Genomic DNA, 24,986 nt, shown 5'->3' with positions numbered 1-24,986 from the left:
TGATGCATTTAGAATCCAGAGGTACTTGTCATTTTGGTTAAATCCAGAGAACAATTTTGAGAATGACTGTTATTAGTTAAATGGATATCACGACATATATATTCTGATTCCTTTTTAATCTACAATGCATTATATTGACGGACAGATTAAATAGATATTTTTGGCAAATTACATCTTTAAAAAACACATGCTCAAAAATAAGTAATATTCATGTCCTATGGTAAATGCACTTAACCATCAGACATCCAATCTAAAGTATTGACAAACCGCCTCCGAAATAAATGAAAATGATGTAAAAAGTAAGTAAGATGCTTTTAGTCAGTAACAAATTGTTGTTAAACTGTAATTTACTACAATGTGTGAATCTCCATTTCTTTATGTTGCAAAGAATCTTGTAATTCAAAATGTTTTCCTGTTGTGTCTGAGCAGATGAGAAATTATAAAGACTAATACAACAATTTAACGCTTCAGAGAAACAGTGTATATCATTACTCCTCTGTAGCCAAGCACGCTAATTAATATTTATTGCACCTGTCAAACCAGTAGCCGTGGTCAATCCATTGCCTAAGCAGTTCAATGGGAGGCTGGGCACCATATTTCTCCTTGGCAGGCATGTTTAGGTCATCAACAAAGACAAAAGCTTGTTTCCCCAGTGGAGGACCATACACCCTCTTCTTTCTCCTGTAAAATTAAACCATTAATTTAGTTCATGTTAATTTCCAGCAAACTTTTAACAGCAAAAGGGAAGTGTGTGTGTTGTTAGTGGTGGGGGGGTTATACCAAGTCACATCATTGTTAAAAACAATTTCAACTTCAACAATCTGTGACCTCTAGATTTTATCAGATGTGCCTTAAAGGTCACCTAGCATTGTGCAGCGATAGTTATAAATCCACATGGAATTTAATCAAAGGTGGCAGGGCATTCGGAGGTAAATAAGCTTTCTGAACTATTTCAGCCAGAACCTTTGTTAAGCACTGACAAGAAAAGTGAATAGCAGGCAGTAGGATTAATCAAACGCTAAGAAATGCAACCAACAGACTTCAGCTTATCTGACAATACAAGGAAAGGTTTTAATTTGTAAGCCTTAAGGATAATTGTTTTCAGGTACTTAAATTCAGTATTTTTTGTAACAGAGGAAAAACAAGACAAAAAAGTTCGGCCTTTAAAAGTAAGATTACCAGATAAAGAAGAAAATGTATTATAAAACCTATTGGTACAAGACAACTGTATTGTATTATATTTCCTGTTCTTTTTTTCTAGGAACGTCTGATGCTAAAATAGAGGTTTTCCCAGTTTTTTTTTACATCAATGAAATTCAAGTTTAAATATTTTTAAATATATTTCTAAATCTGCCCACACCTGAGACAATCTGACCAGTATTGCAATATTTCATACACTGCAAGTTACAGCAATGAAAATGATTTTCATGTGGAAACCAATTTCATTGTTGCAAATACACCCTTTGTAAAAAAAAACCAAAACACAAGCCCCTAGAAGGAGTTGCTGCAAAACGCGCCATGCAGTTACATCTCAGGCAGATATTCAAATAATTAGAATTGTGGTGAGATTAGTTGAATGGTCTTGACACCTGAAGCTCTAGAAGTAGTTCCACCTTTGGCCCATAAAAAGGCTCTTGGAGGTTACTTGCGTGTAGTGGACCTCTTTTTCGGCTTGTGTAGTGCTTTTTCACTACTGGACATGACTCTATGATGCAACTGAAGAGATTTCATCCAGTTTACAGAGTTTGAGAGGGGGCGCACTATTGGAAGGAGAAAACCTGGATGGTCATAGTGATGAATTGCCCACCACCTAGCCCATTCTGGCCAGTCTGTTATGAGGTGTTTGGACCAATGGATGCGTGAGGGCATGCACACAAGGTGATGAGCACTGGGTGCCCTTAACAGACCACCAGTAAAGAGGATCGCCTGATCGTCCAAGCATGAGCAGCTCCTACTGCTTTGTTGTCTGCTATCCTGAGACAGGTGGCACCATCGTTACAGGCCCCTGTGTCTGACTGAACCATTTCCACTTGGCTGAAAGACATTTGGTCTCACGGTGCCCATTACGTGTTTTGCAATCCACTGTTGCCTCTATTTGCAATGGTGCCGTGAATGACAAAAGTGGAACCTGGTTGTCTCCACTTACAAATCCAGGTTTAGTTTGGCCACTGATGATGGCTATGTTCGTGTCTGGAGACCTAGGGGTGAGCACCTCAATCCTGCCTTTGCTGTGGAGCAGCACACTTTTCCCAGTGTTGATGATCTGGGGTACCATCACATATGACAGACGGTCCCCTCTAGTAATGGTACAAGGGACAATGGCAGCTTGGCGATATGATCAGGACATCCTGCAGCCACAAGTGTTGCCTCTTGTGGCAGGGTGTCCAAGAAGCATTTTCCAGCGGGATAATGCTCAGCCGCCCACAAGGGTGTTACAGGAATGTCTCCACAACATTGTCACACTTCTGTGGCCTGTCTGGTTGCCAAATTTATTGCAAATAGAATGTTTATGGACTTACTGTTGTTGGGGGTCTGTCAACGAAGACCAGTGCGAATGTTGCCTGAGTCCAAATTCGATACAATATGGCTGTAAATCAAAAGCCTTCTAAACAAAAGGTATCAGCAAAACTGTGTGAAGTGGACATCAAACAGTTACATATGATCATAAAGATGACTCCATACTGTCTGAGTACCCACTTAATTACACCTCTTCCCAGACCAGAATGTAATCTTAAAAGTCCATCAACAATTTGCACATCAACAGAGGGGGCATTGTTTCTAGTTTGCACATAAAACTGGTTTTGCCACCTACTTAGTATTCAGTACCTTCTGGTCAGAAGTTCAGACTTGTATTTAAGATAGCTGAATAAAATAATACATTTAGTATTTTAAAATCATCATCCAAATATACCTTTTTACATATGATTCTATATCCAAATTCTATTAGCAACTTTCGGAATGTTTTACATATTTTTCATTTCCATATTACATAACATTATACAACCAAATAACTAATGTCACATTTATTACACTGTTTCCTTATCTTTCTTATGTTAGGTTATTAAAAATATGATTGACCCCTATCACTGTAATGCTAATTTCTACAGCCTACAAGTTTTCCTCATCTAGAGGCTCAAATGCAGCAAGTATGGTGCAATGTGCAACAGAATATCATACCCGCCCATATCAATCCCCCATTTGGACATCAGAGCCACCATTTTCTCCTGGTTCTGTCACCCGTAGGTGCCGGCTCCAGCCGGGTCCCCAGGTAGGAATGGTGCACTCTATGTCCATCTAGGGTATCAAAGACATTTAAACAAATGACATAATATCAAATATTGCAAGTCAATCAAGTTTACAATACAGTAATCTTAGATTTATCAACATCAATATCATCATCGTCATATTAGACATTTAAATGGGTGTAGAGAATCGGCACTCATTACATTTAGCTACGCATGAAATTATTACCTTTATTGCAATATATACGCATAAGATTATACTAGTCGGACGATTGCAGAGTATTTGAATATACCTTTAGTAGCTGTTACTTCTGCTGCCTTAATTTGTTGACATTTCCCGATTTCATTAGGGTCACAAGTAAAATTATAACACTCTTCAGCCAATGCAACATTTCTCACCTAAAACCGAGTCATATTCGTCCAATGTGTATATTCAATGGCATCGCAATGGGGACAATATTTATATATATATATTAAGGAAGGTGTTTTCCTGAACAACATTGTCATCTACTACATAACTATCATTGTGTACTATTGAGTATATGTCTCGAAGAGTCTCTACAGGAGTGGGGACGGATAATAGACAAGTCCGCAAAATGTCCTCTCCACTCCTAAGGTTGGGCATACACATGTGGGAAATATTTGCCCATCCAGTCCATCGCTTTTCAATGTGGATCGTTCGTAGTGGTGTTTCCCAATAAGAGGACAGTCCAATAAGAGAAGATGTAGATGTCAAAGTCAAAATGCCCAGTACCCCCCACCCAAACAACGCCGGGATCCCACCCATCACTTTTCCTCTGGCTCGGGAACTTTCTTGCAGTGGGAGGCATGTATCCAGGTAGCTCTCCCTTCTACTTTTACCGAAGTAGGTGTTGTCAACAGAACTTGGTATGGTCCGTCAAACCTTGGGTCCAAGGCCTTTCTTAAGTGTCTTTTTACGACCACCCAGTCTCCAAGCTGCAATGAGTGAGTCCCCTCTAGGTTGTCAGGGTCTGGAATTGGGGAAAATACTGGATCGTGTGTTATTTTCAGTTTACGACATAGTTCTTGTACATATTCAATAACCTTATCACACCCCTGCTGCAGGGCCTGTGGATGGTACAGGCCTAATCTTGGCATAGAGCCAAACAACACTTCTTTTAACTTTAAGCATACCATTTTAGTTCTTTCAACTTTTCTAAACTCTGCGGGTGGTATGGAGTGTGAAATGCTTGTTCCATTCCAAGGGCTGACATCACCTCTCGCATCACTTCACCTGTAAAATGTGTACCTCTGTCACTCTCAATTGTCTCTAGTACCCCAAATCTACATACAAGTTCTGACACAAGTTTAGTCGCTGTACATTGTGCGGTGGCTTTGAACAGGTCCACGCACACAAGGACGTACTCATACCTGCCTAATTTGGGAAGCTGGATGTAATCGATTTGTAATCTCTGAATAGGATACAGTAGTCTGGGTGTGCACTTCACATATGCCTTCGCCAACCTGTCGAACCCTGGAGCATACCATACCTTGTCCACAACAGAAACCATAGCATTTCCGAGAGGCATGCACTTTCCCATGAGCTAGGACGGCGAGGTGGGGGTAGGCGGCCGCTGGTACATAATCTACGTACCTGGCTCCTACTGATCAGCACAAGGGGTCTTGCGTCCTGTCCAGGAGAGCTGCAGCCTTGGCTGCCCTATCCGCTCTATCATTTCCCTTGCTCTCCGGTGACTGCCCCTGCGTGTGTGCTTTAACCTTTATTATGGCCACCTGTTCTGCCTTGTGCCGTGAAAAAGCTCCTGGACCGCCAGATGGGTCCATTATCGTGTGCAGTACCAAAGGCGTGCCTGGAATCAGTGTAGATGTCAGCAGTGGTACCTTTTTCCATCGTACAGGCCTCAGTTCCTGCGCTGACATGTATGGCGGCAGTGGTTTTTGTACAAGCATTTCATTCAGTGTGACTACTTCAAAACCTGTTACAAACCTTCCTTCGTCATTCAGGTATCTGGATCCATCCACAAACATTTCAAGGTGAGGTGGGGGTTTAGGAGAGGTTTGTCAGTGACATGTGCGAACCCAGCTGTCACAATCATGCTGGTGTTCTGCATCAAAAGCCTACTCCTCATCATCAGTCAGAGAATTTGCAAAAAGCTGGTCCTCTGTACTTACTTCCCCATTTGAATCAGTGTCACCTAATGGTAGTGTCACCTAATGTCACCTAATGCAAAGTTGAAATGAGACATTGGATAAAGAGTGTACTGCAAGTTCCATTTTGATCTGTCTAGCAAGGGACAGATGTCTACGGCTTACCTATGTCAGGATACCATGTATGTCATGTGGGGTGTAGATCACCATGGTGTGATCTAAGAAGTTTCTCTTTGCTGGCTTTGCAGCCATTCTACGCTGATGGAGGAAACACAAAAGGCTTAGTGATGCATTGAGGTAATTGTTTGTGTCAGCAGTACATAAAAGAAAATAAAAATAAATCATCAACATATTACAAGAGGGCGGTGCCCTCGGGAATTGGCCAGGCGTCTGATACCAGCTTCATGCATCTGGTGAGCTGGTTTTGGGCTATTCTGAGCCCCATTGTGGTAGCACTGTCCAACAGTACTGCTTTCCTCTGAAAATAAATGCAAACAAATACTGACAGTCTGTCGAGGTCCGTCTGACTGGTAATCTAAATGCTCGAAGGAATGACACTAAGAGCTTGTTTCTCTGAGTGCGTAAGAGTGAAGACAGGGAGAGGTGTCGCTAGGTCTGCTGCCATCCGACAGAAGGTCGGGTGACTTTCAGACCTGGGGTGTATACGAGCCTCACCGGACGGGTGACGTTCGATACAACATCCCAAGGGTCCCATCACATCGGTTCCCAATATGCTTTCAGGACTTTCCAGCACAAGGAAGCGCATGAGGCATCGCGACCCTTTAAACATTACCTCTAGCGGTTCAGTTTCTGCCAGCTGAATCGGCACTCCTGAAACCCCTTGCACCGATTACTGCTAGACAATCAGGATGGTATTCTATTTAAAATAGATCAGAACCTTGTTGCAAAAAAAAAAAAATTAAAAATTTAAAAATTGCTGACCTGCAATACCTGGATCACCTATGTCAGATGTCCAGTTCCTTGGGCTAAGCAATGACCCAGGAAAACAACCTTTGTTTTGCAGAATTGGAGTTTGTCTTGGAGGTGGCTTACTATTTGTCAGGACCTGCGGAAAGCTGACTTTCTGCAGTAGCTATCAAGACAAATACATGAGCCAGATCCACCAAGAGAGCAGTAAGTTTACAAACCTCTTCTGAACTGTCACTTGAGGTCTCAACCCATACCGATCCATCTGGTGAAAATTTGATGGATGCAGATAAGGCTTGTAAGATATCAGTACAAATAACAGAGACATGAATTACAACAAGGCAGAATAATCCACAAACATCTAGCCACATTGGAATATGATATTCTTTAAGCAAATTCATTATTAATCTGATCCTGCCTGCAATGTCTCATCAAATTTGAGAAAAAAACTTTTCCTAACTGCCCAAGCTCCTCACCCCCTCCTTTGTAGACAAAAGAGGGATGAAACATTACATACTTTTACATCATCTAGCTCCACCCCTTCGATACTGGTCGTTTGCATGTCTCTCCTACAGAACATTCTCTCAGCGACAGTACAATACTAACAGCATTTAGCAGTGATACAGACGTCCAACCAATCACAGAACTGACATTTACACAACAAGCAAAAATATACCTTAAAATCCCTATGTTCTCTATTTTTAAGACCGTATAATTCACCTAATTCATTACAAGTTTCTTATTTCATCAGCGTCTGTCTTCCTTCTATGACACTGAATTTTATCTCTCTATGAAACAGAACAATAGCTAAGATATTAATAAGTAGCCAGAACATTCAGACTTTAAACAACATTAATCATTAGTAATTACAAGACGTATACTTCTCTGAGGATACGAATAGTTAAACACATAGAAAAGAAAACCTGCTAAGCGCTTCTAACAGCGCAATATTTTCTGCATTTTTAACCCTTATATCCTTAAAAGCCCCCATAGATGTGAGTGGGGTATAACTTTCTTACATTTATATGAAAAAAAACTAAGACGTACAACAAAGATTAGTTTACATACTTTTATCCAACCTTTTGACTATCTCTGAATCTTTCCCAAGCTTGCTGGTCTAAGACTCCCAAAATTCTAAACACCTTACTACATTCTTCCTCCCGGAGCTAACGTGCCTTCTTTGTCTTTTACTATTTCTCTAGCTGATTTCCATATAGGCATACTCCTTGCCCTGTACGCTTCCCATATTGTCTGTTCCTTTATCTAAACCAGCGTCTCTGATATCTTTCATGCTTTTTCCCGTACTGTTACCAGAACTCATAGTTAAAGGTTCCCGCTTTTCTAAGTCCTATCTGTTTGTAGATTTTATAAGCTTGTCTGTATACGTCTCCCCCTTCCCTTTCTCACACAGCTTATGGACTTACCTCTTGATTTACCACTATCACACAGTATTGAGGATGCACACAGCTTTGCACACAGCTTTGCACACAGCTTTCTCTGGTAAATCTGGCGGTCACACAGACCTTTTATTTGTCACACAGACCCCTATTTGTCACACAGACCCTTATTTGTCACACAGACCCCTATTTGTCACACAGACCCCTTATTTGTCACACAGACCCTTATTTGTCACACAGACCCCTATTTGTCACACAGACCCTTATTTGTCACACAGACCCCTATTTGTCACACAGACCCTTATTTGTCACACAGACCCCTATTTGTCACACAGACCCTTATTTGTCACACAGACCCCTATTTGTCACACAGACCCTTATTTGTCTCACCGACCCCTATTTGTCACACAGACCATCAACGTACAGATTTCAACAATTACTACAGGCAACATGGCAATATACACACAAGGGTTCTTCCGTCTAGCACGGCTACTAAGAACACCGTAAATAACAGGCAGAAGCGTCCTATATAACATGCAGCAACTCACCTCCTGTCAACACGGGACTGAAGTCAGGAGAGCCCAGAGCTGGAGTGGCAAATCAAGGGCTTACCGTACACCGGTGTTTTGTAGATCTGGGGTCCCGTGGCCTCTGGTCCGGCTGGTCGGCAGGTAGTGTCGTCAGGTATCGGCTGCAGGTGAGGAGTTAGCCTCTGCCCAACATTCGGGCGCCAAATAAACTGTTGGGGGTCTGTCAACGAAGACCAGTGCGAATGTTGCCTGAGTCCAAATTCGAAGGAGAATTATACTCATAGGTGAGAATCATAATAAGCCACTACTCACACAGTCTAGTGAATCAGAATGAGTTCTAGTTTATTTCCGAACATTGCTAGTTTTTATGCAAGATGAAAAGAAGGCGTTTCCAAATGTTACCTGATACTAAGTTTCAATCTACTTTGCTGACCAAGTCCTCATTCCAACAGATTACAATATGGCTGTAAATCAAAAGCCTTCTAAACAAAAGGTATCAGCAAAACTGTGTGAAGTGGACATCAAACAGTTACATATGATCATAAAGATGACTCCATACTGTCTGAGTACCCACTTAATTACACCTCTTCTCAGACCAGAATTTAATCTTAAAAGTCCATCAACAATTTGCACATCAAAAGAGGGGGCATTGTTTCTAGTTTGCACATAAAACTGGTTTTGCCACCTACTTAGTATTCAGTACCTTCTGGCCAGAAGTTCAGACTTGTATTTAAGATAGCTGAATAAAATAATACATTTAGTATTTTAAAATCATCATCCAAATATACCTTTTTACATATGATTCTATATCCAAATTCTATTAGCAACTTCCGGAATGTTTTACATATTTTTCATTTCCATATTACATAACATTATACAACCAAATAACTAATGTCACATTTATTACACTGTTTCCTTATCTTTCTTATGTTAGGTTATTAAAAATATGATTGACCCCTATCACTGTGATGCTAATTTCTACAGCCTACAAGTTTTCCTCATCTAGAGGCTCAAATGCAGCAAGTATGGTGCAATGTGCAACAGGATATCATACCCGCCCATATCACATCTTGTATCCAAGCTAGAGGCAGTAGAACAGGGTGCTAAAGCCTCCATGCCGCTCGTATCACATCTTGTATCCAAGCTAGAGGCGGTACAACAGGGTATTAGAGCCTCCATGCCCGCTCATATCACATCTTGTATCCAGGCTAGAGGCGGTACAACAGGGTACTAGAGCCTCCATGCCCCCCATATCACATCTTGTATCCAAGCTAGAAGCGGTACAACAGGGTACTAGAGCATCCTTTCAAGTGTTCAGTTTTATCTTTTTGCTCTGATATTGTAATCACTTACTTATATGAACGTTACAATCACTCATATAAGGTTTCATGTGATTCTGACAACTCCTTGTAGATACTTGTTTTTTTTTTGACAATGAGTGTATTATGCATTTTTACACTATGCATGATTAAATTCACCTGTTAGAACTAAGTGAAAAAAGGGATCATCTACAGGGATAGCAGGGATGGTGATGCTATTCAAAGTAACAGTTTAACCAGTAGTGGTGATGGCCCATAGTGCTTCCAAGGGAAAAACACTAACCCAGTGGGGAATGAGTGTGATAGATGTCTAGGTAGGTGGAGGCAAAACTTACAAAAAGGCTCGGCCAAGTCAAATGTTCATGAATATGTGGGAGTAAGGCAAAACGGGTGTTGACCAAGGGATAGTTAGACAGTTCTTGAAGGGGTATAGGTGCCCATAGTGACAGAATTTCACAAAAATATGCTATCACTTCATGATTGTAACCACTTAGAACACCACCAATGCTGAGAATGAAGGAGTTGAAGTGGAAGGTAAAGTACAGTAATCCGTTACCAATCACTGCACAGTGCCTTGCTAGAAGTGATACTGTGTAAAGAACTCCAAACATATTTTCAGCTTTTTTATCCTATTGCTTTCACTTTGATATCTTGTAGTGCAAAAGTTGCATGAAAAGGCATTAAAATACAGTCTTCATAATACAAACATAGATGAGTGAGATTGTGTCCCATTATATACATATCACAAATCTTATGAAAGTTGCATTTACTGTATATACTCGAATTGTCCATAGATAAACGAGCAGCATCCAGGGGTACATTAAACATAAAGCTCCACTCATACAATCAGGTGAAGACCAATCTTTATTGTGCGACTTGACAAAGACCACGGTTGCGGTTGAAAATTTGTCGTTTTATATGGGCACAATAAAGATTGGTCTTCACCTGATAGCATGAGTGGAGCTTTACATTTAATGTACCCCTGGATGCTGCTCATTTATCTACGGACAGTTTGCACATTTATGATTCAGAATCCAGAACCTGGGTTTGAGCATGCATCTGTGATCCTATATAAACACCTCCCTTTTGCATAAAGGTACATTTGTGTGCTGCTTCCGATCTACTATTTGTACCGTATATACTGGAGTATTAGCTGACCCGAGTATAAGCCAAGTCAATAAGTTTTACCACAAAAAAGCTGATAAAACTTATTGACTCAACTATAAGCCGAGCTATACTCGAGTATATATTGGGTAAAAATAAAAACCTCCATACTCACCTCCCAGCCGGCATCTGTGTCCCCAGCTGAGGTGTGGAAAGCTGCTTCAATTTCTGTGTTCCCGGCGGCGGTGCGGCAAGCTGCTTGAATTCTCCCTGCTATCATCCCCCGCCATACTCCCTGCTCGGCTTTGTCATCCCCTGGCGCTGTGATTGGATCGAGCGCCGGCTGTGATTGGCCACAGGCAAGCTGCTTTAGAATTCTCTCTGCTGTCATCTCTCTGCTCGGCTTTCAAACCCCGCGCCGTTAGCGCTGTGTAAGTAAGTGCTGTGATTGGATCGAGCGCCAGCCAATCACAGCTGGTGCTTGATCATTAAGTCAATAGAAGTCAATGGGGATATGCAAATCCTCACGCAATAAGCCCAAATTGCTACTGAAATAGTTGCCCAGCAGTAGTTACTCATAAGGCTGTTGTGAGATAAAACTCTATGTGTAGCCATAGCCTTCTCTGTGCTCTACTTTTCAATTCAGGCATCTTTCAAAGGTAATATATTGTATTTGTACTGAATATACTGTGTGGGGACTTGACTATCACTGCATTTCATTGTTTTATTATTCATTGGAAGGTAATAATCTCTTGTAGTTAAAGGTGTCCTTACTTCTGTGCAGGAAAAGTTGACAACTAAGTGACACCCTTTTTTCTACACTAAAAACAACTTATAAAAGCGGTTTTCTCATTCTGTGGATGAGTTTAATGCCTTTGTGTGTCATAATATTGCTGAGCAAATAAACTACACGGCCTCACAAGACGTGATTCACTGAGCAAACTGGAAGACAAAAGTCTCTTAGGATGAGAATAAAACTATATTATTTATGATCTTACAAACATTAACAACCTAGCAGAATATGTGAAACTTTAGAATAGTGTTGTTGCATTACATAATGGATTACGAGCCGATGTGTGTCTAGTTTATCCAGATGAAACACTGACCTATTGGACAGTTTATTTAAAGAGCAATTCCTGGGGGCACTACAGATTGCAGATAAAGAGGCAAGATTGGTTGTTACTGATATTGTTTTATTACAAAATAATTACATATACCATATTAAATGAAATCTGGTAATCCAGAAAGTCTGATAATCTACCACATGACCAGAATTGAACTGCATGCAAAATAATGTGGCATTCCACAAAACCAAAAGCAGAAGACTAAGGCCCAATGTCCACGGGCGGATCTGATTCGTGGAAGTGACCTGCGCGGAAGTTCTGCAAATCAAGCTGCTCATAGGGATACAGTGGCGTACGCAAGTGAAATAAAGCATAGGATTTGATTTGTGGACCTTTTGCTCTATTTCACTCCGGATCCTGCACAGACGGCTTCCATTGAAGTCAATGCAAGCCGTCCGATCCGCAGCCTGACCGCAATTCAATTGTGGATGGACCGCAGATTCAGCGGGAAAGCAGCAGTTTAAAAGAACAAAACCTCTTCCGGGTAAAAGTAATGGATTCAACAAATTCTTATCTGCACTTGCCGAAAACTTTATCTTCCAAAAGGCAGAAGAGAAAACAAGGAGATCTGCTATTTTGGACCTAACATGGAGGAAATGGTTGAGGAGGTAAGGGTGGGTAGGTCTTTAGGAGGCAGTGATCATGCTATCCTTGAATTTTGGATCAAAAGAGGAGAAAGACCTGAAAAAACTCAGACCTCAAGGTTGGATTTCAGAAGGACTGATTTTAATGAACACAGAAAGAGGGTAGGAAGAATCCAATGGCTGGATTTTCTTAAGGCCAGAAATGTTCTAGAAGGTTGGGAAATATTGCGAAATGAGATTCTCAAAGCACAATCGTTAAGAATCCCTAAAAAAAGGAAGAATGGGAAGCATTTAAATAGACCAGGATGGATGAACACAGAACATGTACACATGTTAAAACCAAGAAAAAATATGTTTATCAAATGGAAAGAGGGGGGAATATCTAAAGGAGAATATAATGTGGTCAGAAACTGTAGGGCAAGTGTCAGAAAAGCTAAAGCTAATAATGATTTGAGGCTTGCAACAGATGTCAAGAGCAATAAAAATAGGTTTCGGGGGTATGTCAAAAACAAAAAAAAGTCAAAGATGCTATTGGATGCTTACAAGATGAAAATGGTGAATTGGTTAGGAATAATGTTGAGAAGGTCAAACTTTTAAATTCCTATTTTGTATCTGTTTTCTCTCAGACATTAGATTGAACATCAACTGACCTTCCCTGGGGGGAATAAAGGAATATAGGCCATCTATAAGCGGAGAGATGGTGAAGGAACACTTAGCTAACTTAAATGAATTCAAGTCTCAAGGTCCAGATGAATTACATCCTAGGATACTAAAGGAAACAGCGGAGGTAATTGCTGAACCACTCACCCAAATCTTTGAAAAGAAGTCCCAGAAGATTGGAAAAGGGCAAATGTTGTCCTTATCTTCAAAAAAGGGAAGAAGGTGGATCCAGGAAACTACAAGTCTGTGAGCCTGACTTCTATACCGGAAAAGCTCTTTGAATAAATTATTAAACAGCATGTATGCAAGTACTTGCATAAAAAGGGAGCAATTAACCAGAGCCAGCATGGGCTTGTAACAAACAAGTCATGCCAGACAAATCTAATTTCCTTCCATGACAGAATCACCGACTGGTTTTATCAGGGAAATGCGGTGGATATAGCATATCTTTATCTTTAGTAAAGCATTTGACAAAGTATCTCATACCATACCTATTGAAAAAATGACCAACTATGGGATTGATAAGATAACTGTTATATGGATTCACAACAGTCTGAGTGATCGTACTCAAAGAGTGGTCATAAATGGCTGCACATCCAAGTGGAATAATGTATCAAGTGGGGTACCACAAGACTCTGTCCTGGGCCCAGTGTTGTTCAACATTTTTATAAATGATCTGGAGGAGGAAATTGATGGGAAACTGATGAAATTTGCAGACGACACAAAGCTAGGATATACCATTCGTGGGCGATGACTAACAGAATAGTATTTAACAAGGAGAAATGCAAAGTCCTACATATAGGCAAGAAAAATGAAGAAAGCACACACAGAATAGGAGGAATTGAGCTAAGCAGCACACATGTGAAAAAGACTTGGGTATACTAATAGATCAGAGACTGAACAAAAGTCAACAATGTGATGCAGCAGCCAAAAAGGCAAACACAATTCTGGGATGTTGTGGGAGATATCCTATATGTTCACCATTTTGTATGTATTTTCTGTTATCAACTGTGAATATACTGTATTTTGTCTATAATGGTCTGAACTTCTGGAGGAAGGGAACATCACCTCCCCCCCACCTCCACAAGAATTGGAGGAGCTCAAGAACTGGAAAAACCAGTTCTAACTGGCCAAACCTTTTTAGGAGTGCTTTGTCTTGGACAGCAGAGAGGAGAAACAGGATGTTCTTCTCATGAAACCAAATTCAAGAATGAACTGAGCGTGCTCACTGAAGTTCCTCCCAGATGGATGACATCACAAGCTACCTCACAAATACTTCCCTCTGAGAAATGGCCTATAAGCTCACTGTAACTGCTAAATTGCCTGACTTCCTGTGTTGAAACTTTATTTAAGGTTTTACGCGCGCATAATAAAGGGAGACTCTTTTGGGAACACATGATGTAGGCTTGTGGTCTTTGAAGGCTCTCCAGGCCTGTACACATATTATTTAATTTGGAAACGCACAGTATATCGAAATAGCGAATTTTGCGCTATCAGATGTATTAAGAGAAGCATAGAGTCTAGCTCACATAAGGTAATTATCCCCCTCTACTCTTCCTTAGTCAGACCTCATCTAGAATACTGTGTCCAGTTCTGGGCACCCCACTTTAAAAAAGACTGACAAACTGGAGCAAGTTCAGAGAAGAGTTACCAAGATGGTGAGTGGTCTGCAAATCATGTCCCATGAGGAACGGTTAAAGGATCTGGGAATGTTTAGCTTGCAAAAAAGAAGGCTGAGAGGAGACTTAATAGCTGTCTACAAATATCTGAAGGGCTGTCACAGTGCAGAGGGATCAGCTTTATTCTCATTTGTACAAGGAAAGACTAGAAGCAACAGGATGAAACTGAAAGAGAGGAGACACAAAATAGATATTAGAAAAAACTTTCTGACAGTGAGAGGGATCAATGAGTGGAACAGGTTACCATGGGAGGTGGTGGGTTCTCCTTTAATGGAAGTGTTCAAACAAAGGCTGGACAGATATCTGTCTGGGATGATTTAGTGAATTCTGCACTGAGCAGCGGTTCGACTAGATGACCCTGGAGGTCGCTTCTAACACTACCATTCAATGATTCTATAAAAATTAAGCTTCCCAAATTCAGAGGCATTCTACTACTTCAAATGAGATGAAATTCAGAAAACAACTATTTCTAAAGATACACTCGCCATTTATAATAATAATTTTAGCAATACACATTGCCTGTAGGTGACATCGTAGCTATACACATCACGCTACAAATGTTCAAGTGGCCCTTGGTTTACAACAAAATTCTCTAAACCCCTGAATCATGTTTTCCACTGGTGAACGTAGTGAGTCAGGTTTAATCACTAAAACATGCTGACGAATGCCGTCCTTTAGATCTGACACTGATGCAGGTCTCTCACTGTATACCTGGTCTGCTACTTTTTTTCTGGATTTTCTTTTCATAAATGGCAAGTGCATCATCTGAAGTGGGCATTGTCTGAATTTGGAGCAGCAGAATACTCTCTAGAGACCTACACTACCGTTCAAAAGTTTGGGGTCACCCAAACAATTTTGTGTTTTCCATGAAAAGTCACACTTATTCACCACCATGCGTTGTGAAATGAATAGAAAATAGAGTCAAGACATTGACAAGGTTAGAAATAATGATTTGTATTTGAAATAACATTGTTTTTACATCAAACTTTGCTTTCGTCAAAGAATCCTCCTTTTGCAGCAATTACAGCATTGCACACCTTTGACATTCTAGCTGTTAATTTGTTGAGGTAAGCTTGAGAAATTGCACCCCACGCTTCTAGAAGCATCTCCCACAAGTTGGATTGGTTGGATGGGCACTTCTGGCGTACCATACGGTCAAGCTGCTCCCACAACAGCTCAATGGGGTTCAGATCTGGTGACTGCGCTGGCCACTCCATTACCGATAGAATACCAGCTGCCTGCTTCTGCTGTAAATAGTTCTTGCACAATTTGGAGGTGTGTTTAGGGTCATTGCCCTGTTGTAGGATGAAATTGGTTCCAATCAAGCGCTGTCCACTGGGTATGGCATGGCGTTGCAAAATGGAGTGATAGCCTTCCTTATTCAGAATCCCTTTTACCCTGTACAAATCTCCCACCTTACCAGCACCAAAGCAACCCCAGACCATCACATTACCTCCACCATGCTTAACAGATGGCGTCAGGCATTCTTCCAGCATCTTTTCATTTGTTCTGCGTCTCACAAACGTTCTTCTTTGTGATCCAAACACCTCAAACTTGGATTCATCCGTCCACAACACTTTTTTCCAGTCTTCCTCTGTCCAATGTCTGTGTTCTTTTGCCCATCTTAATCTTTTTCTTTTATTGGCCAGTCTCAGATATGGCTTTTTCTTTGCCACTCTGCCCTGAAGCCCAAAATCCCGCAGCCGCCTCTTCACTGTAGATGTTGACACTGGTGTTTTGCGGGTACTATTTAATGAAGATGCCGGTTGGGTACCTGTGAGGCGTCTGTTTCTCAAACTAGAGACTCTAATGTGCTTATCTTCTTGCTTAGTTGTGCAACGCGGCCTCCCACTTCTTTTTCTACTCTGGTTAGAGCCTGTTTGTGCTGTCCTCTGAAGGGAGTAGTACACACCGTTGTAGGAAATCTTCAATTTCTTAGCAATTTCTCGCATGGAATAGCCTTCATTTCTAAGAACAAGAATAGACTGTCGAGTTTCAGATGAAAGTTCTCTTTTTCTGGCCATTTTGAGCGTTTAATTGACCCCACAAATGTGATGCTCCAGAAACTCAATCTGCTCACAGGAAGGTCAGTTTTGTAGCTTCTGTAACGAGCTAGACTGTTTTCAGATGTGTGAACATGATTGCACAAGGGTTTTCTAATCATCAATTAGCCTTCTGAGCCAATGAGCAAACACATTGTACCATTAGAACACTGGAGTGATAGTTGCTGGAAATGGGCCTCTATACACCTTTGTAGATATTGCACAAAAAACCAGACATTTGCAGCTAGAATAGTCATTTACCACATTAGCAATGTATAGAGTGCATTTGTTTAAAGTTAGGACTAGTTTAAAGTTATCTTCATTGAAAAGTACAGTGCTTTTCCTTCAAAAATAAGGACATTTCAATGTGACCCCAAACTTTTGGACGGTAGTGTATGTGTTGGAGAAGATTAATTTCACTAACAATATATATACGTATTAAAATTACATATATATACATATATATATATATATATATATAGCCCACTACTCAGTCTGGCGCTTATTCAAGGTGACAGATTTGTTAATTGTGGCTCTTCTGGTAAATCTTCTAAGGTTTCATTACCCTTTATCTTTGCTGCCTCAAGCACTTTGACTTTTCTGAATTCTCTTCATACGCTTTTATTTTATCTTTTAAGCAATTCATTTCCACCTGTATTATTAATATGCTGCTGGTAGTAGTTAGTGATTGGATCAGATCTTATATGGGCTGCTGGCATTGAATAGTCCAGTTGAAAGAGAACATAATTTTAAATGGCCAATATTTTAATCTGTAGTACTTGATAATAAACTAAGTGAAGACCCATTCTTTTCATACTGTTTCAAGTTCTTTCTCCTGAAGAACTAAGCACCAATGAGGAATCCTACATAGAATAGCCTGTAGCTTCTGTTTGGAAGAAGAATATGTAATTGTAGAGTGGTTTTTACAAATATTACTTTTTTAAAAGAACATTATTATTAGTTTTTTTTTAGAAAAAATATGTCACTATAACAAAGGGAGATGCCTCATAACATTGTGAAAATTAAAGGATTAGGAAAAAAGGGTCAGCATTAGAGATGAGCGAGTATACTCGCTAAAGGCAATTGCTCGAGCGAGCATTGCCTTTAGCGAGTACCTGCCCGCTTGAGGCAAAAGGTTCGGGTGCCGGCGGCGGGCAGGGAGCTGCGGGAAAGAGCGGGGCGGAACGGAGGGGAGATCTCTCTCTCCCTCTCTGCCCCCCGCTCCCTCCTGCTTACTGCCGCTACTCAGCGCTCCTCCGCGCCGGCACCCGAACCTTTCGTGTCGAGCGGGCAGGTACTCGCTAAAGGCAATGCTCGCTCGAGCAATTGCCTTTAGTGAGTATACTCGCTCATCTCTAGTCAGCATCCCTCTTTTTGATGGGTTGTCTTTGATATTGCAGCTCAGCTTTATTCACTTGAATGAGAATGAGCTGCATTACCAGACACTAACCATTTTTTGAAACCGTGATAACACCATTAATATGGCTTTAGTGAACAAAAAAATTGTAGTTTTAACAAAATTCAGAAATTAAATGTCTTTGGGAGAATTAATAAGACAAAAATACATATATTTCCCACAAACAGTAAATCGCAAAAAAAAAAAAACACAATATTTAGGATCAACTACCTAATTTTATTGGATTTATTTCGGTAGATCTAGCTTAGCTATTTTTCAAATTTATTGCCAGAGAAGAGTGCCAACTGATGGTTTTACAGGTCAATCACCACTTGTTCAGCTCTGTTTGCACGAACCAATCAGTTGTGCTTTATGTGCCCAAATGTTCATTAGTATGGTCATTCAGGCACACACACTTTAATTGTTGTTGGCAGCATATTCTGTTTACATAGGGTGAAGGGCTGCCAACAACAGATTATTTTTGGTGGCACCTAAAAGATGCAATCACCCAAGAAACAAACAGTTGTTTATTTGTGGGCAAACAGTGGTGCCTTCAAAGGGGCAGATGATGGGGAGATTGAATGTTCATTCATGGTCATCTGCCCATGTAAAAAGCCTTTAAGAAATACACGCCGTATCTGATAACTAACAATCTAGTACCGAATATTTTTAATGAGTAATTGCTTGAGATGTCATTATAGCAAAGCCTAAAGGCCGCACACATAAGAGGAAAGTCAGCCAAACCCACTGATTTTGCCAAGAACAACTAACTTTCCTACACATATGGTTGCCTCTGTTCCCCAGCAGATAATGTCAGGGGAGAAATAAGATTTACCCCCCTATTTCCATTGAGCAGAACACATGCAAGCCTGGATGGCCCTGTATTTGTACAGAGGGCTTGGGAGGAATCACTGTTGACCACATAAACATTCAACGGACAGCTATTGAATGTGTATGAACACCTTAAAAACCTAACTACACCATAACTGAAAGTTGCCTGCAAGACTGGAATATCTCTTTATATGGGGCAGGGGATAATCAGTTTTAAGCAAATCATGTTGTAGTAGCTGCCTTTTTTTATGCCAGGTTTTTCATTAAGTCATATACATACTGCATAAACCAGTGATCAATTAATTAATGGTGATGAGCCCCTTATGGCACAGAGTGTTACGATATCAAAAATGCAGTCCTAAGCTCTCGCTCATGACCTGAAGATTGCGTGTTCAATCCCTGTGTGGTTCAGGTAGCCGGCTGAAGTTTGACTCAGCCTTCCATTTTTCCAAGGCCGGTAAAATGACTACCCAGCTTGCTGGGGGGTAAAAGATGACTGGGGAAGGCAATAGCAACCCACTCTGCAAAAACAACCTGCCAGGAAAACGTCACGTCAGTCATGACTCAGTGCTTGCCCTAGTGGACTTTACCTATGGTGATAGGTATTGAGCAAAGAGGGAACATGTTGATGAGGAAGCCTTCATGTGATGTATGGGGTAGAGTTTGATGTGGAGCAGACTCTATAAAACCTTTGCTACATGGCAAAATTAATGAGGCCTTGAGGCAGATTACGTTTAGGATGGTGTATCTGATCTGTGAGTCTGTATAGCTAAGCCCAATGTACTTTAATGTATGATAATAATGGACAGTAAGAGTGCATGATAGTCAAATATGTATCCCCTGTGAATAATGCCTGGAAATTATTTCAGAACATCAATAACTTCTCTTTTATTTCTACATGTAATGATATCAACAACTGTTTCATTATCTTTTGTAATGATACCAGAAATAATTTCAATAGTCGCTGTAGTTATTAATAACACTATTCATTTCAAACTTCTCGTCCTCTACACGGTTTCTCTGATGAGAGCTGGAGTGGGTAGGAATGATGCATATTAATGGAGATTAAAATATGAACGTGTACTAAATAATTAGTGAGACTCTTAATTATTTTGCCACCAGACCCACAGCAGTGATAATTTAGAAGGAAGCAAACACATCCTATAACACTTAACATTTCTTTTCCATGGAGTCTGTTACAAGAGTTTTGTAACAGCAATGGGAGGAAATGTGATTGGAATACCACCTGGGCAGGAATGTAATTCCCTTTTTTTTTAATTTGCCATTTAAAATGAGCACATGGCCAGATGCAAAACTTTTGTCATCTTTGCTTTTTTTTTTAATCAGAGTTATAGTCAGCTTGTGCTATTTCTCCAGTCGTTCGGCTCAGTAAATGCCTTATGTCATTTACTGTGAAGATAGGCTGACAGGATATGGTCATGAGGGAATATGGAAAAATTTAGTTGTTGTCATCCTGCCACTTTCAACAAAGTATGCAGCAAAATGAAAGACCCTCAAGAAATAAAGCGAAATGCATCTGGTAAACATACAATGCTTGTCTAAGCCTCAGTCTGCTTATTATTTATTCTCGTTCTAGATTTACGAAACCAGGAATATTAAGTGAAATAGATCAAGACGAAGAGAGATAGAAGGAAGATGCACAACTATGATGCCAGGTTTATGTATATATATTAATAATATGCCTTTATGTATTCCATTCATTGCCAATAGAAATGCTGTATTAGGTAGGATTCTTTCTGCACAGTAAGGAATGGACGACACAGGAGCTCATAGGCAGAGAATGTCTAGTGTCTTAGATTATGCATAAAAAAGTAGGATACACATTACAAGTTGGCAATTTAAATGCAGGTATTTAAACCGAATAGCCACTTTATTAGAGTCACCCATGTAGTAATGCATTTGACCTCCCTTGGCCTTCAGGACTGTAGCAAATTGTCATGGCAGAGATTCTGATAGGTGTTAGAATCACTCTGTAGGAATATTGGCCCATATGAACAAGATAGCTTCTTTCATTTGCCACTGAGGTAGGGTTCATTGATTTATGCTGCTTGTGCCAAATTCTGACTCTCCCATCAGCACTGTGCAGCATAAATTTGAATTCATCTGACCAGGAATTTTTTTTTACTACTCAGTAAGCTAATTTTTGCGCTCTCTTGCCAACCGTCTTTCTGCTTATCTTATATAGCAGTGACCGTCTGTTAGAATCCCTGAGAATGATTTTTGACAATATATAGTTTTTTTTAACATGACTTCAACTATTACCTCTGTCTGAGGTATGAAAAAGAAAGGTGTCTTGACAGTACATACTGTGCTAGTCAACCTCCTCTCTACAGATCCATTGAGAAGGTACTGTATTGAATGTAAGAGTCTGGTTTGGAAGATAGAGTTGTTTTACCAAATCCACAAAACACCATGTGTTGCTTAAAGAGTACCTGCCCTTTTTCTCACTATAGTGTTCATGCTCCTTTGGCTGTTTTCAGCTCCTTTGGCAGCTGAAAGTGGGCCCATATAGTTCCTACATAGCGCTTTATACGGCAATCTTCAACTTCCGGGAGGAGCCAAAAATGGCCAACAAAGTATGAGTGTTCTAGCATAAAAGTGCAGGTACTTTTTAAGAAGCATATGATTAGTATAATTACAATGCAAGACATCCATAGACCACGGACAAATTTAAGAAGGGGTTTCAGGTACCTAGAAATGCCCCTATGGATGAGGTTTTCCTTTTAAATTTACATGGGGTTGCTATATGGGAACTCTTTCATCCCTGTCTAGCCATATGCAGCAAAAACCACGGGACCCTTCTAAAGACCTAAAAAATAATATGTGTTCAGTTTTGCTCATCCTAACTAAAATATGTAAGGAAATTGCTTAAAAAGCCGCCTTCTAACATAGTGCTGTCAGTTTATTTAGGAGTAGGGTTATATAACACAAAACATGCAGCAGTATACGGCATTGTCAGCCTGTTCTGGCTTTGTTCTCCTTCACCCAAACCTTAATCTGTATGTTAGTAATTCCAATTGGTCGTAAGAGACAAATGGTTACAACAATTCTAAGGTATAATGCAGAGATGTCTAAAATCGATAGTACATTTTATGAGCCAAGTTATTTATGTGTAGCACAAGAAATTTGTTTTAGATTTTTAACCAACTTTCTGTCTCAATTCATAGAGATTTCAAATACTTTTTTAGCCCCAAACCTAAAACAACTGCTTTTATGTGGTTTGGCTTTCCATTTATTTTGTCCACTTTTATGGTTAACTTATGCGTTAAGCTTAGCTTTTATAATCATTGCTGAGAAAACAAATCTTCAGCTAATAAAATATTACTTATACACATGTTCCCATTCTCTTAATTTATGAGCTCCCTGCTGTGTTTGTTTGATTTTCTATTTAGAAGGAAATTGCTTGGGCTCTTAGCTGATATAAAATGAATTAAGTTGGGCAGTGTGAAAAATGCTAAAAAAATCTAATTTTATTTAATTAATATATAAATATTCGGTGTTTTCTTTCTATAAGTCTATATGTAAAGCTTTTATAGCTGTTGGAACATTGTTGGTATTTGATCACCAGAAAATAATTTATACAACAAGAACAAATAGGGATTTGTAGATCACATAGTGCAGTTCTAAAACTGGATATGTTTAGTGTTTCATTTCTTTGTCGTTTTCAAGACCTCTTGCAGTCATAGAATGGGAAAATTCATTGTTTAATTCCAGAGGATGTAAACCTATCCTGGTCATGTGATGATCACACAAGTACACTGCTCAATACAAGCACACTTATCAGTCATATAACGAGCTAAGCACCGATGGAATTCTCACATGACCAGGACATATTTTCAGTCTTTTAACCCTTTTCAATCCAATTTGTATTCTGGTTTTCCTAGGGGGCTTACTCCTTTTCAGCCGTTAAACAATGGCTCTATCTGCTGGCTACAGCCAGTACTGCATGAGGCAACACGTTGGATAGGCTCCGACAGCAGAGAGGCTGGCAATATACAGTAAGAGAATTCCGATGGACGTCTTCCAACATCGGAGCTGTACAGCCTTAAATCATAATGTCTTCAGATGTCAGACAGTGGATTGGAAAGGGTTAAAATTAACAATGAAGCCTCTCATACAATGACTAATAGCAGAAATCTTGAAAAATACAAATCAATACACAAAGTATATAAGGAAATTGTAAAATTCTTTATTTGCTGAAGCCAGAAAATCCTTTTAAGGAATTAAGATAAAATTAAAATTACTGGATCGTCAAAGGAAACATGATTGACCAGAATTACACTTATGAGTTCAAAATAGTAGACTGCAATCACAACCCTAAAACCCACATCCATAATTTATTCATTTTAATAACTCAAGCATCAAATTGTCTGGAATTTATGCAAGTCTAGGATTGTTGAAAACTCTAATGACTAAACTGTCTACTAAAATGTTATGAACATTTTACTAGAAATATTTTCAGCTCAGTTGCTGTACAACACTTTCTTGCAAACCTTATTGAAGCCAAGATTTTATGTCTCTTCTGTTTTATTTCTTGCTCCCTATTGCTTTATAAAGTTGACATTCATGGACTACTTTATACATGTACCTACTTACGGCATACACGATGGTGGCTGCACTAGATATAGACATCCATTTTGCATTGACTTAAAGAAATACATAAATATGGAAGTCCTCAACAACTATCCCATTGAGAAAAAAAGGATGACTAGGAATAAGTGGGGTTATTTTGTGGATGAAGTCAAGCCTTTTCAGGATAAATTAACTGTATCATAGATGCCTCCTTGCTACAGTTACAGTCCAAGTTGTAAATATATCATTAACCTTTGATATATTGATACATAGTTTAGCTAGGCTCACATCTACATTAGACATCACATCATGTTAGATTAGATTTTAAAAAAGTCTGAAGAAATAGTGGAGTATTTTTTCCAGCCAAATGGTGAACACTAGAGATGAGCGAGCACCAAAATGCTCGGGTGCTCGTTACTCGAGTCAAACTTTCAGAAATGTGTAAAAATAAAAAATATATATATACTCACCTGGTCCCGGCAGACGGAGTTCAGCATGGTCAGCGGCAGTCCTCCTGAACTGCTCTGAACAGCTGTGAGTAGTATTCAGCAGCCGGGGATTTAAAATCAGAGGCAGATTCCACTCACACACCCATTCATGAATTTATGAATGGGTGAGTGACTGCTGCCTCTCATCTGATTGGTCCCGCTGAGCCAATCAGAGGCAGCAGTCACACACCCATTCATAAATTCATGAATGGGTGTGTGAGTGGAATCTGCCTCTGATTGGTCAGGCTGTGACCAATTAGAGGCAGCTCATTCAGCAGGCAGGGATTTTAAATCCCCGGCTGCTGAATACTACTCACAGCTGTTCAGGGCGGTTCAGGAGGACTGCCGCTGGCCATGCTGAACTCCGTCTGCTGGGACCAGGTGAGTATACATATATTTTTTATTTTTACACATTTCTGGATGAATTGCAGGGAAGGGCTTATATATTTAGCCCCTTCCCGACAATTCATCCCGCGATCACCGGCAGCCCATTGCTTTTAATGGAGCCGGCTGTATGGCCGGCTCCATTGAATTCAATGGGCTAACATCGTTCTGCCGGAACAAGGTGAGTATATATATATATATTTTTTACACATTTTTGGATGAATTGCAGGGAAGGGCTTATATATTTAAGCCCTTCCCGACAATTCATCCCGCGCTCGCCGGCAGGCCATTGCTTTCAATGGAGCTGGCTGTATTGCCGGCTCCATTGAATTCAATGGTCAGTGCTCGTTTAATCGAGACGAGTACCGCGTGGTGCTCGTCTCGAGTAACGAGCATCTCGAGCACCCTAATACTCGAATGAGCATCAAGCTCGGACGAGTATGCTCGCTCATCTCTAGTGAACACCATGATGGAAATCTGGCAGACCCCATTATAGTCAATAGAATCTCTTGGGCACCATTGGTATCCATAATGTGACAGATCTGGTATTGCCGTT

General features: G+C 40.1%; 1 protein-coding gene across 1 annotated transcript in view; it reads right to left on the bottom strand.

Moving 5' to 3' along the window:
• LOC136610023 (dynein axonemal heavy chain 3-like) overlaps positions 1–24,986 on the bottom strand; it is a 1,175,415-nt gene that overhangs the window by 435,522 nt on the left and 714,907 nt on the right. Inside the window, exon 48 of the mRNA XM_066589293.1 lies at positions 532–681. Coding sequence (XP_066445390.1) covers positions 532–681 — 150 coding nt within the window. The remainder of the gene's footprint in view (positions 1–531; positions 682–24,986) is intronic.

Source organism: Eleutherodactylus coqui, chromosome 2, assembly GCF_035609145.1.
Source record: "Eleutherodactylus coqui strain aEleCoq1 chromosome 2, aEleCoq1.hap1, whole genome shotgun sequence".
Lineage (NCBI taxonomy): Eukaryota > Metazoa > Chordata > Amphibia > Anura > Eleutherodactylidae > Eleutherodactylus > Eleutherodactylus coqui.
This window is presented reverse-complemented; position numbering and strand designations above follow the sequence as displayed.